Genomic DNA, 14,399 nt, shown 5'->3' on the forward strand with positions numbered 1-14,399 from the left:
GGACATTTTTCGTGATTTTTATGGGTTGTGGATCGGTCGTGGTCAATCACGTGTATGGTTCTGTAACATTTCCAGGAGTTTGTGTGGTGTGGGGTCTAATTGTGATGGTGATGGTTTACTCTGTTGGTCATATCTCCGGTGCACATTTCAATCCAGCAGTCACCGTTACCTTTGCCATCTTTAGACATTTTCCTTACAAACAGGTTGGTCTTCATATATATTCGTTGTTTCTTTGAACAGGCCGCTCCTGCTGGCGGAGCACATCTCATCGGGAGAGGTGCTGATTATAAAGACTGACGAACTTCTTGCTAAATGTGTTTTTTCTTTCTTGTACTTGCAGGTACCTCTATACATTGTGGCACAATTACTTGGATCACTCCTTGCTAGCGGCACCTTAAGCCTTGTTTTTAGCGTGACAGACGAGGCTTACTTTGGGACAATACCAGTTGGACCCGACATCCGTTCTTTTGTTACTGAAATAATCATATCGTTCCTTTTAATGTTTGTTATCTCTGGTGTTGCCACTGACAATAGGGCGGTTAGTTCCTCTTAAGCATGCTCGTTTTATTTTATTTTATTTATTATTGAAAAAAAAAAACACGTCTTTTGTTTATTTTTATTACAGTAGCCTGGGATTGTTTAGCCTAACTTACAAGCAGACCATCCCTCTTGGTTGATTGCTTAAGTCACAAGCACCACAAGAACGCCTTGCCTTGCACACTAATATCTAACAGAGCATGCTCAAAATGTGTACGTGTAAACTTTACATCTAGCAAACGAATATAATTTTAATTCTTCGATTCTCAATTCTTGCAGATTGGAGAATTAGCAGGAATTGCAGTTGGAATGACAATCATGTTGAACGTTTTCGTTGCTGGGTAATTCCCTTGCTAGCTGCAATCCAAGCTGCCAGTGTCTTTTTGAATAGCAATTCTCTTTACGTGACTCTCTTTTCTTTTTTGTGTCCTTAAAATTGTGGATTACAGGCCTGTATCTGGAGCATCCATGAATCCTGCTAGGAGCTTGGGGCCTGCAATAGTGATGCGTAAATTCAAGGGTATCTGGGTTTACATTGTTGGCCCGCCCATTGGTACCATCCTCGGAGCGCTCTGCTACAATCTAATTAGGTTCACTGATAAACCTCTCAGGGAAATAACCAAGACGGCTTCGTTTCTAAAATCTAAGAATTGATTGTCCCCGTCCTCAATTTCTTTTTAGCCCAGCTCATCCTACAAATTTGTGATGCAGCTTCTAGTTTCTACTTGTACGATCAGTGATAAGACCAGTACAAAGTAAATAAATCTGTACTGGATAAAAAGAGGGAAAAAAAAAAAAAGAAGAAGAAGCATATATTAGAGAAATATGAATTGTTGGGAAACAGAAATCCTGGTAATTTGAATCCTCCAATATATTGCAGGTGATTCTATCCAAGCTTCAATCATACACTCTTTGTTTTTTTATTCCCGGGTCATGTATCATGAGTTCAGTGTCTATGATAGCTTTGAGCTGAGAGACATTCCATGTGGATTGCAGCCTTTGAGTTTTGGATGTATACGGCAAATGTCGAGTAGAACGTTTGGTGGGGGAAGAAAAAGAAATCGTGTATACGGTTAGGTGCTTGTGTAATTGTGTCGTGAAATTCACGAGGAAACAACAACAACAACAAAAATATAAAAAAAGGTTCTGCACATAAAAAATATGTCAATTTATATGGGACTGCAGAGATTTGATATGTTACGCTGTGATTATTATTGCTAATTTCAGTAAAGTGATGTGATGTGAAGCCAGACTAGTTAGAACAGGGGTAAATTGTGCATTTAGCAAATTAAAAAAAAAAAAAAAACAGGGATAAATTGTATTTAGCATATAAAAAAAATAGTGAAATAATACACTTTTAGATGTTAGAATTTAGAACCCCAGTGTTTAATTAAAAGTCACTTCTCTAAACAATTGACAACAAGAAATATTATAATTTCAGTTTTAATTAATGTTATGTTTTGATAACTGTGACATTAATTAAATTCAAAATTAATTGGTCAATTAATTAAAAAATAACAATAAAAATCACAAAACTATAAAAAAAACAAGGTCCATTTAAAAAGGGTTCACAAGGTCAATCCCAAACATGCAAATATTTTTTTTAAGTTAAGCGAAAGACATGTCAATGCCTCAATTTCTCTTTAAAGAAATAAATGACGTTACGTCTGAATTTTTAGATTTTGATTATTATGGCGGTTGAAAAAACATGGTTCATTACCCATAAGTCTCTTTTCAACCTATTTTTTACCCAAAAATCTAAAAAAAAAAAAGGCTAAAAACCATGTTAAATCAATTTATGACCTAAAAAAGAAGAAAAAATATCTTAAAACCCGAAATAAAAAATCTTTCCTGGCTCAAATATGTTTTGTAGACACTTTCAATGTATAACATACACTTAGTTTGAACTTTTTTTTTATATGAAACTATTTGACACAAAAAATAATTATTTTTATTGCTGAAATAATCGCCAACAACAACATTATATTTATACGCTGAAATTCAGAGAATTCTTCTTTTTGCTCACCTAAAAAAACTGAAAAAAAAAGAAGAAGAAGGTGTTGTTTTTAGTATATGCTAATTTTTTTTTATTCTATTCAACCCTCCCTCCAAAAAAATAATTGTGCAAAATAAAAATTCAATGATCAAGTTGATTTTTCACAATGATATGTGAGATGGTGAATAGTAAAAGAAGTAGTTGTTTTAGTATATTTTAATTTTGTCAAATCTTATGCAAATATAATTGACTAATACTAATACACAGGACATGGATTTTTTTTTTCTGAAAGGTTCTTTTTGTAGTATAATCTTAGAAATTCCATAATAAATAATTTATTTGAATCTTTGCTGGTAGTTTCGGAGTTACACGTTGCTTGTCGCTTGCAACGCTTCGCTTGCTTAAAGCGTCCAATAATTAAGACGGCTTGTACAATGCCACTAGGGATCTACTCCATTAGTATATTAAAATTATATAAAAAAAGCATCTTAAAAAATTATTAATAAAAAAATATTTAAAAAAACAAAACAGTGCCAAACGAGCACTTGGAATCTGAATTAAACTTACACTTGGAATCTGAATAATTATATCGAGATCCAATCCCTCGTTTCCAGCCGTCTGATTTAATTGAGCAGGATCAACGAGCCAGGGGCGTGCACGCGGTGCCATGAAACCAATCTTTAAGAGTGAGGTCCTGAGTAGAAAGGACCTTTTCATTGGATGCTCGCGTCAACGTTATCCCCATAGGACAGTGTAAAGTCTTGCACGCATTCACGAGCCTGGTCACCCTCATTCATGGAGAGAGAGCCCACATGGAGTCACGTGAAACTCACGTACATTCTCTACAAGAACATTAGTTTCAATGTATACTAAGGATTTATCACCTCGTCACATGGCACTGTCAAGCTGTCACCATTCACCATGGCCGTGTCAAAATGTGAATCTTTAAATTAAAGTGTGAGCCGGTATAAACAATACTCACCGGCACCGCCCCCTCCCTTGCCGTGAAACTCTCAAAACTCTAGTAAAACCACCTCGCCTCGCCTTTATGGAATATTAATTGGGGGTAATATGCGATATCACATGCATGGGCAGGGGGGCTCTTGGACGCTTCATGATTTTGTATCATTTGTTATAATTGCTATATAGACTATGCTTTGTGATATTAAATTATTATTGACGAGGTCATCATGCATAATTCTTGTATATGCAACTGGAGTCATCGGTAATAAACAATTTGAAGTGCACATGAGAAAAACATGTTGGGATGAGGAAGCGTGGATGGATCTGATTACTGATTGGTTGTCTTTTTCTGGAGAAAGGAGAGGAGAGGGGACTTCTTCCATGGAGACACGCGTATCCTTGATGTCCAATGTTTCATTGCCAGGCGGTACTTCCAACAGGAGAGTCTGTACGTTCTTCGAGGAGCTGCGTGCGTGCAGCTTGCCTGACCTTCCATTCCTCCTTCCCAACAACAATATGGCAGTCAACAGCTTCGGCTGAACGGGATTGTCTGTCCTTCCACGGGAATTGCTATGCGCACCAATAGCCATTCAATTCCTAAATTATCTAAATAGTCCGAGTATCAAGATGATAAAGGAAGTTCATGAGTTTGTTTTTGCATTTTAAAAATAAATTTTTATGTTTTTATATTTTTTTAATATGTAAATATCAAAAATAACTTTTAAATTTTTTTAAAATATATTATTTTGATATATTTTCAAATAAAAAATATTTTTTTTAAAAAATAATTACTATATTTTTAAATATATCTTTAATATTATTTGCTCTGCGGCAAGTTAAAAAAAATTTATATCAAATTTTTTACCAATGCCAAAACAAATAAAAAAATCTAAAAAGCTCTTGGGTGTTAGTTTATTATTATTATTTTTTTGCATTTAAGGTACTGCAGTATTTTTATTAAGCAAATAATATTGAAAAAGCATAAAAACTTCTAGACAAAAGGTATGTATTTATTTTTGGCTTTTTAGAAAAGTAAAATCATTTTATCATGCTAAAAAATAGTGTGTTGACTGTTGACGGATTTATCTCTAATTAATTTTGTAATTCCGAATAGATCACCTGGAAAAAAAAGATTTTACATCCTAACGTTTTCAGTTTTTTTAAGAAGGGTAAAAACATTATTTTATTGTTTAAATCACCGTGTATTGTGCTAGAGTGTTTCACTTGATTTTTTAAATGACATGATTTTATTGATTCAATCACGTGTCTTTGGTCCCTCCTTCCTGACTTCGACGATCAGGATCAGGCGTGATAGTATCGACCATGGGGAGATCTTATCTCGGTTTACAAGGTCATGGGCGGCCCGGTGCCATCCATGTGCCGCGTACCCGCGAGACAGGCACGGCCCATGCACGTGCATTAATGGAATTCAGGATTTGTCCCTATTAGTAGCGGTAGATTCATTACTGGTTTCCTACCTCCGGTCCAGAAGCTTAACACAAAATAATTAGATCCATGGGCCCCTTGATCAAACGGCTCCAATCATTGCATCAATCCATGGTTCCATCATTCGTCTAAAAGTTTTAGGGTCCCACCCTACAAATCAATGTCAGATCCACGTTTGGGTGGTTCGCTCCTTTTTTAATCTTATTCAGTGGTGAGATCAGTGAAAGTCTCCTATGAAAGTTACTGTCTTCTTTGAATTATTACGGGTTAAAGGTGTGTGAGGTTGTACTTCAATCACTTTAAATGTGTGGGTAACTTTTGATATTAAAGTTAGTTTAGGTGGGAGAAAGTAGTTACACAAAAATATTCGGGTCGAAGTAGAAGTGAAAATAAATTCTTTGTTAATTTTTTTTTTTACAGAAAAAGAGGATGATATTTGGGGTTTAAGACTATTTACATGTTATTCACATGGAAACATTACTATAATTCCACGTATTACCTGCGGATTGTTTCGTAACTATTTAAGCTTTGATTCTGTCAAGAAAATATTTACCAAAGACATCACATACAATTAGTATTAGTTCAAAAACTTCTTGTTGGTTGTTTTTAGTATGTTGGTAAGTCCGTTGTAATGTAAACATGGATAGATTTACAGATGAAAAGAATTCATCAATAAATAAATCCATAAACAAGTTAAATTTATTTACAACTAATATTTTATCTACAAATTGAATATTTTATAAGATGAACAAGGCAATAAATTGAACAAAAAAATATATCATTCAAAAATATTTATTTTTTAACACTTAAATCACCAACCAAACTTTAAATTGAGACTCAATTGTTTTCCGATGACAATGGATATTCAACATTAAAAAAATTAAACTATATTAAAACAACAATCCTAAGAGTTATACTATTAAAAAATGACTTTTCTGGATACTAGTTTTAATTTTAAGTAAAAATAAATAAATAAAAAATAATAATGTATTTTTTTCATTTATTTTCTGGGCACGCTCCATCAAATTGGGCCAACCAATATCACTGGCCTACGGGATGAAGCAAACAAATTCCCAAGTGGCCATATAGTACTCGAGTTTGTGACCTCGAAAGGGACATTCCATTTGTTGTTAGGACTTGGTTAACTGAAACGTATCACATGAGTTATAAACTTGTTTAGCTATACTTGTTTATTGCTGTGACCAGGCCAGTTAGCAGGAGAAACTTTTTATCGTCCATTTTTTTTTCTTCAGAAATCACACAAAATGAGTGAGTAATTAGTGTTCTTTTACTTTTTTTGCAGAAAAAGAAAAAAAGAAAGAAGTAGAAGAAACAGGGGAGGGGGGGAAAATGAACGATTACCAGGTTATAATTTAAAAACTATAGATAAATATTAACAATGAGTTTATTTTTTCCATTAATAATTTTTATAATAATAACACGTTATTTTTTTAATTATTCAATTTTAACTGTAACTTCCTTCGATACACATCAATAAAAAAATTATGTCAGAATATACTGAGGAATATATTAAAAAATATTATATTGGTAAATATTATTCTAATTTGCCCATAAAATGTGAATTTTTTTTTAACGAAATTTCCATTTTTATAGTAGTGAAAGAACAAAAAAACTTTCAAAAAAATTGTCATAGTTTTGAGTTTTAATGAGTTATGTATTGTTGATGAAAATAAGATGACAAAAGTCGCGAGGTTAAGTGGCCAGAAGATGATACAGTCTCATACATTAATTGCATCTACAAATTGTTTTCGTGGGCAGTAACGTATAAATCAGGTTTGATTAGAGAGAAATGCATCTGAGTATAGAAACCAACCAACCTCGGGTAAACCAGTGATCATATTCAAGGTCGGCATGTCCTCCAAAACATTGAGTGTTTTGGAATTCTCAGGCCATCAATCAAGACTTCCAAGAACCTAAATCGATGACCTATTTTGAAGAGGAATAGGCAAGCGAAATGTCCAAGCTAAATCAGAAACCTAATTAATGGAGGTAAGGTTTATTTTGCGATATCTGGCCATCGTATATAATATACACGGCGGACGACGGTGGCTTTACATGTGGTTCAACGGTGATGATGATCATTCTGACCTACCACAAAGAGGCTCAGCGTCTCAATTTTATTTCTTTTATCTGTTCCTTTCTTTTCTTGAAGGTGTTATCTTGTCAACGTCAGGCTACAGTAAAGAGGAAAAGGGCAATATTGCAGTCACTTCTTCAATGATTCTCCCTCTCCTCTTTCATTTTTATTGAAGATAGGATATATACCGGCTGTAGGTTTTCTGAAGTAGCTAATCAACTGCATTAAATAGCGACTGTAACCCATCCATAACCCTAACTCAATGAAGCATGCTCTAATGGCTGTTGAAAAATAAAGATCCTAAAAGTTCTAACCCTCGCTTTCACATCAACCCTAACTCTCTGTTGAAGGCCTTGTTTCAAGGATCAGATTGAGTGGACGCTAATGCCAAATGCAGCGATAATCATGATAATATAAAATAAATAAAACAATTAATTAACTGAAATAACTATTAAGGGTAGATAATTGGCATGTCTAGCAAACAGTCTCTTTTGATATTTATATATTTAATTTAGACGTTTGCAATGAAATTCAGTTTTTTCTTAAAGGATGATTTTTTTTAATAAAATCGATAGCAATTTCTCATATCAAATTTTAAGTAGATTATTCATATTAGAAAAAAAAACTGATATTATAAATAAATAAAAATATTTTCCCCACCTCTTTCTTAAAATTAAAATCCCAGATGGTGGAGTAGAAGCAAAGCTAATTACTAATCAAGAAACACAAATTATTATAAATTCTAAAGAAGAAGGACTATTTATTTTTTTTTTGAAATTTGAGAAGAGTAAAGCAAATAATAACTGTTAATTCACACTACGAATAGCAATACAGGATACGATACATATCTCTCACACACAAAACTTTCTCAGTTAAAGACAGCTGGAATGTCAGCAATTTGGTAGACTGCCACGTGGTCGTCCTAATCCTCCGTTTCTACTCCGTTAGATCAACCGCTCTGATCCAAAACCGAACCGTCGATCCCCAAATCTGAACGTGGAAACTAACGGAGTATTACCAAAAATAAAAATAAAAATGGAAACAAGACAAAAAAGAGACAACCGGCACATGGCATGATTAGGAAGAGATGGATGGGTGATCAACTTTTCAAGCGAAGCAAAAGCGTCCCCCTTCAACACTTTTATCTCAAGTCTCAACTGAAAAGAAGAAAAGAGAGCATCAGATCAATCCATGTCTTTGCTGCTACTGATCCATCACTGCAAAGCTTAGTGCTTCATTTTAAGTGATGGCGGGAGAATTTCAAGAACCATTTAGCCTCAGCAATTGCATTAGCTTTCAGGTAACTTATCTTGTTCTAGAAAGTTATCTAATTTTGTCTTGACGTCTTATTTTTATTTACTTATCACCCATCAATTTTACTTGGAAAACTGGTTGGTTATTTTAGTAGTTCTCAGTTTCATGTTCTCTCGTTCTGGGAGGAAGTTATCAATTTTTCTTCATTGTTCAGCAAAAGAAAAATCTTTTAGTTTGTGATACTTGAAATTGGCTTGCTTGAAGGTTTTTTTTTTTTTTGCTTGTTTGATGTTCTTCTAGCGAGGGTATATTGTGAATTTGTTAACATTTCTGGATTGGACAGGTGGATTCTCTGCACTCTGGGTCCGTATCCTTTGGAAGATTTGAGAGTGAAGACTTGTCTTGGGAGAGAAGATCGTCTTTTTCTCATAATAGGTATCTTGAAGAGGTTGAAAAATGCTCAAAACCAGGTTCTGTAATCCAGAAGAAAGCTTATTTTGAAGCCCATTTCAAGAAGAAGGGTATTCTGCGTCCGGATTCACTTGATGGCCTGAGTGGGAGGGGATGCCAGAACTGCGAAGATGACGAGTACGGAAATTCGGGTCAAGGAGAAGAAGATGATGATATGAACGGAAGTTGCAATTATTCTCACCGTGAGGATGATGTGCTGGAAAGTGTGGACTGTGACGAATTTGATAATTATGGAAACCAAGGAGATCAGTTTGATCATGGAAATGATGAGAGCCATCGTGCTTGCTTTGATGAGAGCCCTGAGGATCCGGATTATCATGGACAATTAGAGGTCATTGAATGTGAAAGAGAGGATCCTATTGTTCTGTCTTCTGAATCTCCAGTGGAAGCTGCTTTGGATGATGGTAATGTTTCGGTCAAAGGTGTGGGTGAATATGTTAAACCTGAGGAAGCACATCAAATTGAAACTGGACTTGACGAGTCGCATCTCAATAATGACAAACAAGAGATGGAAATGAAAGATAACATTAATGATAATGTTGCTAAAATAGATGAATCATCTGTGACAATTGTTCTGTCCCCAAAAAGTGGAACTGCCAAGGATCTTGACAACACTGGTCCAGTGCATCAACAAAATCTTTCTCCAAAGGTGTGTAAAGAAATAAAAAATACTACATGACTAATAATAAATAAACGAAGCACGTATGCACAGGGACACAACACGAACAACAACGGCAGTAATTCAGTTTAATCTTGCATTCTGCTATGTCAAACTCATGCCTATATGCTCTTACTACTGTTATTCTTGCTGCTGCTGCTGCTGTTGACAATTTCCATCCTTGTTATCATTTTATAATCGTGCTAAATTGACCCTGATTTGCGTTTCTTGATATTTTGTCATCCCAGCTGAGAGATTCTGTGGAAAGTAAATCCACGAACCCCAGAATGAGGTCTCCGATTAATGGCAGTCAAATCCAGAAGATCCTTAACAACGTGTCAAAAACTACTGCAAAAACTCAGAATAGAGGAGAAAGAGAAACACCACAAAGAGCAAAATCAGAAAAGCAGTCATCACGAGCTACCACTCCTACTAGACGTACGTTGCATAGAGCTAAAAATGAAGAGGTAAGCATTTGGATTGATTTGATATCGATATTCTAAACTGGCTGATTTTTCATTTTCAATTTGACTTTATGGTTAAAAATGCTCTTTTTGGCGTTTGCTTTTATTTACTTCAAAATTTATTTTTGTGCTCAGAATTCTGAAAGTGGCAATTTAAGGTTACATCCTGTGATTAGAAGGTACTTTCTGATTCGTGCAAATTGCAAACCTGCATCTTCCATGTTTTCGGCCTTTAAGATGTCTGTATTGTTGTGCAGTGAAAGGGAATCAAGAGTAAAGAAATTTGAATATCCACCATCTAGATCAAAAAAAGTTGAACCTGTGTCTCATCTAAGAGCGAACAGGTCCATAACATACATCATCAGTTGATGCTCTAATGGTTTAACATTTTTTATTTCCTGAACCTGATATAGAGTAATTGTGATGCAGAAATAAGCAGATTGTTAATTCAATAAAGCCAGACACAATGCCAAGCGCTGCAGCCTTCAGTTTCAAAAGTGATGAAAGAGCAGAAAGGCGAAAAGAGGTGACCAAGCTTGATGTTGTTCGGAATTTAACTGTTCTGTGGCTAGCAGTCAAATTTAAATGCTCAATACTTTTCTCGTTTGTTATATGATTCAGTTCTATATGAAGTTGGAAGAAAAATTGCATGCTAAGGAGGCAGAAATGAATCAGATTCAAGCAAAAACACAAGTACGTAAAAAATTCTCCAATAGCTGGCTCTTGTTGTTGTCAGTAAGTGCATTGATATTGTACTTGCTCTTGTGATACTTCATTATGTCAAAAGAAGATTGCTACATTATACGCAGAGTCTTCTACAAAGCCAAATTTTAATAATCTTCTAAAATTCTCTAATTGTGATATAGATCATCCCTCAATGAGAATGAAGTTTGTAATGGACTCAAGCGTATCTTATAGCAATTTGAATATATCTTTTCCATAATTCTATCTGTATCAGATGCATGAATTACTGTGTTTGTAGGAACAGAAGAAGGCTGAAATTAAAAAATTCAGGGAAAGACTTAATTTTAAAGCTGCACCCATGCCTTCATTCTATCGTGTTGCTGGATCACCAGGCTCTGATGGGAACAAGGTACAGCGCATTAGCAGTTTTGGCATTTTGATGCTGTCTTGTTATAGCCTATATGTATGGATACATAAGTAATAAATTCAATCTGTAACGTTGTGTGGGTGTGTGCTTGGTAAAATATTGTGGTGTTTGAATTTTTTCTGCTTTCCATTTCAAGTGATCCTAATTATTGTAGATATGATATCTGCATACCGTCTTAGTTAATCTTAGGGTTATTGTATATTTGGTTTTACTCAAAAACTGTGTGTTTTACCTTGATCTCACTTGTGGAATTGGTTTGCTTCTTGTTTTATTTTAATGCAAGTCTCATAAACTTAATTTGATATGAATCTCGCCAGCAGTATAAATGTGCGTGCTCATTCACATATTTACAGATATATATTGTTGTTGAGAAAGAACAATGTAGTGGACAACTATTTATGAAGAGGAAACTAATGTAAAATGAGAAAGTAAATAATTTTAAAGTGCCTAGTTAGCTTCCTCCTGCTGTTCAGATTGCATCATGTTGACTTCTTGAAATTGCAAGAACTACACAGCAATTTCAGTTTCATAGCATTCGGATAATACAAGTTGCCACCAAGGAGTTGTAAATGCTGTTGATTTGCCTTACCGGACATTCACATTGTACCATCTTCATCTTAAGATGCTTTGAAGTGCTGTGTGTTTACTTGATATTTGTTCAAAGCATATTTTATCACCTCATAATAAGTTCTTTGCCAAGTGTCCAAGGTGTTGATATAATGGTTCCACCTGTTAGACATGGTTTGAAGCTGTAATACTAAGAATGATCAAAGCGAAATGAGTGTAAACTTACATGTGGTTATGCTTGTAGGACTTAGTTATAAATCAGAGAGAGATTGGTCATGGGTAGAAAAAAGAAGGAAAGGTCAGTGAAATGACTAGCAAGTTCTTGTATTATTATTCTCTCTCCCTGGGGCTACAAAACACGCACATCTATAACAAGCTTGAAAGATGAAACCCTATGGAATGGATGGGGAATCCTATATGAACTTTCTACTTATTGTTAATAATAGCATAGTAAAAGAAAATGTGAGAAAAAAAAGGTGTTCTCAAGAAGGAAGGTATGTGTTGTCATCAAAATATGGTGATAAGAGATTTTATGAGAATGTCATTAAATTAAGGTGGCTTTCATCAGCAGATCATTAGTTATATTCTCTATAATGTATTTTCAAACTCATCAATATCTTCATAGTTCAGGCTGTTAAGGGTGATGGTTTGTTCTTTTCCTCGAGCAGTTCTGTGTTTTGTTATCTGCGCTTTACACTATTAGTTGGCAGAAATAAATTCAGCTTTTGTACTTCTATCTCAGGCTTCATCATCTAAAACCAAACCAGCTAAAGTACAACACAGGTCAACAAGTCCAGGGAGTGGAGCTGCAGCTAGATCACAATTACTTTCAATGACTGGAAATGACCAAGCCGTCACTGCTAATGAATCTGTAAAACCTGCTAACCAGCCGGATCCCTCAGGAAGGACTGATCATCAGGCAAGACATGTTTCTGAGGCTCGTGAAACTAAACCAACCAACAATAATAGGCACAAGCCAGAAGCTGTAACTAAAATTGGTGTCACTGGTAAGAATGAAAGAGGGAAGGTGAAGGATGCGAATTTGCGAAGGCATCAAGTATCAGAAAATACCAGAGTATCAAAAGACCTGAAGGTTGAAGGGAAAGCAAAAGCGAGAAGCCACAGAAGTAGCAGCGAGATGTTGAGGAAAAGTATAAAACACATTGGAATTGAAAGCAATACTGGAAAGGGTAATCTAGCTGTTGGTGTAGCCTTCCTGAATTGAGTGATTTTCTATATTTTTCAAATAGACTACACAGTCGTCTATCATGATATTGTTAGCCTGTTTGATACCATGAATTTGAATACAAGTCCAATGGAGCGAAGGTCAAATCGGGACAGACAACAGCTATTCTTTATCAGCGGCAACGAAATGACAAATTGTGTCAATCAACTGACGGTAATAGCATTTTCCCACCATGTGTGCAGCGAAATCAACAATGTCGATGGAATAGGTAAGAATGGCAGCTTGTTTCCTTTCATTCTTGCTACCTCACCAACAGAAGTTAGTCTAGTTTGTATCAGCTGCATTGCCTCTTGCATTACAATCTGTGCTGAGCATCTGATATATATGAATGCGATAATGGCAGTAAATCATATAGTAAAAGCCATGAACTTTATTTGATTTTCTTTTTCAGGTACAATGAACTATAAGATAACCCTTATTTACACGATGAAGCATTTTTTTTTTTTATACGAATACATTAAAAGAAAAAACAATGCATCCATATATCTGAAACTAGATTACGTCAAACCCATGTATGTCTTGAAATTGAGGAGGCTTGATTCCCCAACTTACATCGATGGTCTGTATCACGAAAAAAATCTACAACAAAGGACAATAAACAGAACTGAGAAAGAAGGTATGCCAGGAAATGAAGTCACAAACCTTGGACAAATCACCCTTAAGCAGAACTTCTAAACCGTGGCAACAGGATCGCCCTTATGCAATAGAGAGGCTGCGTGATGATGCATCCCATTAAGTCTATAACATCAGGTATTTGCATGCTAAAAGAAGGCTTCAATGCTTGCATTTGATTTAGTAATTAGTCAACCGGTAACTATTACAAAACTTGACCGCTACCTCAAAGAGTTGTTCCTTGCATTTATAGAAATGGTGGGCCGAAAATATTAAAGTTAGTCTTTATTTGTGCTGAAAGATGTGGCCATCATGCCGGAGAAAGTGTGATTTCTGCTCCAGCACATTGAAAATAACCCTCTCGGCTAAATGGAAAGAAGGACCCAGGAGACATATCCTTCGCAAATTTAGCCAAGTGATGGGTAAAGAGGACATTTGATGTGTGTGTGTGTGTGTGTGTGTGTAAGCTAACCTGTAGGATTACTCAATTAATTCCAGACTCTTACAGATTGACTAATATTAGTGTTTGCCTGATCATTTAAAAGAGAATCTGATATTCTTAATATTATATCATGAGAAATGATATTCTTTACTTTTAAGGAATTTCATCCTGCGGATCATGTTGTAGGTATACTTCACATGAATCATGATTTGTGTGGCCTCTTTTATAATTCGCCAAGGGGTAACCAAATGCAGTAGAGAAAGGACTATACTGAAGATTATATGGATCCTTTGAGAATTAAGATAGGCATCAAGTCTTTTTTTTTTTTTTTTTTTTTTTTGCATTTTAAAAATATTTTTTTTTTTTTTCTTTATTTTAAATTAATTTTAAACAAACGGTAGACTCCATAATGGAGTAAATATTCGTAGTTCCTAAATCTCCATAAAAAAGAATTACTAGTGTTTTTGAGAGTATATATAATCGATAAAAAAAAGAGAAGGAAAATAATGCTACTATAATAGATAAAAAAGAACC

At 34.9% G+C, this 14,399-nt stretch overlaps 2 protein-coding genes across 3 annotated transcripts; both read left to right on the forward strand.

The window, feature by feature from the left end:
- On the forward strand, positions 1–1,832 carry LOC118046378 (probable aquaporin NIP-type). The gene is made up of 4 exons (XM_035055252.2): positions 1–203; positions 341–538; positions 817–878; positions 987–1,832. Exons 1-4 carry the CDS (start codon positions 21–23, stop codon positions 1,189–1,191), a joined length of 648 nt encoding a protein of 215 aa, XP_034911143.1. The 5' UTR covers positions 1–20; the 3' UTR covers positions 1,192–1,832.
- A 6,267-nt stretch (positions 1,833–8,099) lies between these two features.
- LOC118046377 (protein WVD2-like 7) lies at positions 8,100–14,199 on the forward strand. Of its 2 annotated transcripts, none has more exons than XM_035055251.2 (9): positions 8,100–8,340; positions 8,638–9,414; positions 9,672–9,890; positions 10,023–10,066; positions 10,145–10,231; positions 10,317–10,413; positions 10,509–10,580; positions 10,876–10,980; positions 12,308–14,199. In XM_035055251.2, the coding sequence occupies exons 1-9, from the start codon at positions 8,287–8,289 to the stop codon at positions 12,788–12,790; spliced, it is 1,938 nt and encodes a 645-aa protein (XP_034911142.1). In that variant the 5' UTR covers positions 8,100–8,286; the 3' UTR covers positions 12,791–14,199. The 2 variants fall into 2 exon arrangements, with proteins under 2 accessions (XP_034911142.1, XP_034911140.1); XM_035055249.2 differs by having other exon boundaries at positions 8,101–8,340; positions 10,870–10,980.
- The last annotated feature ends 200 nt before the right edge of the window (positions 14,200–14,399 follow it).

The sequence above is a fragment of the Populus alba genome, chromosome 10 (assembly GCF_005239225.2).
Source record: "Populus alba chromosome 10, ASM523922v2, whole genome shotgun sequence".
NCBI lineage: Eukaryota > Viridiplantae > Streptophyta > Magnoliopsida > Malpighiales > Salicaceae > Populus > Populus alba.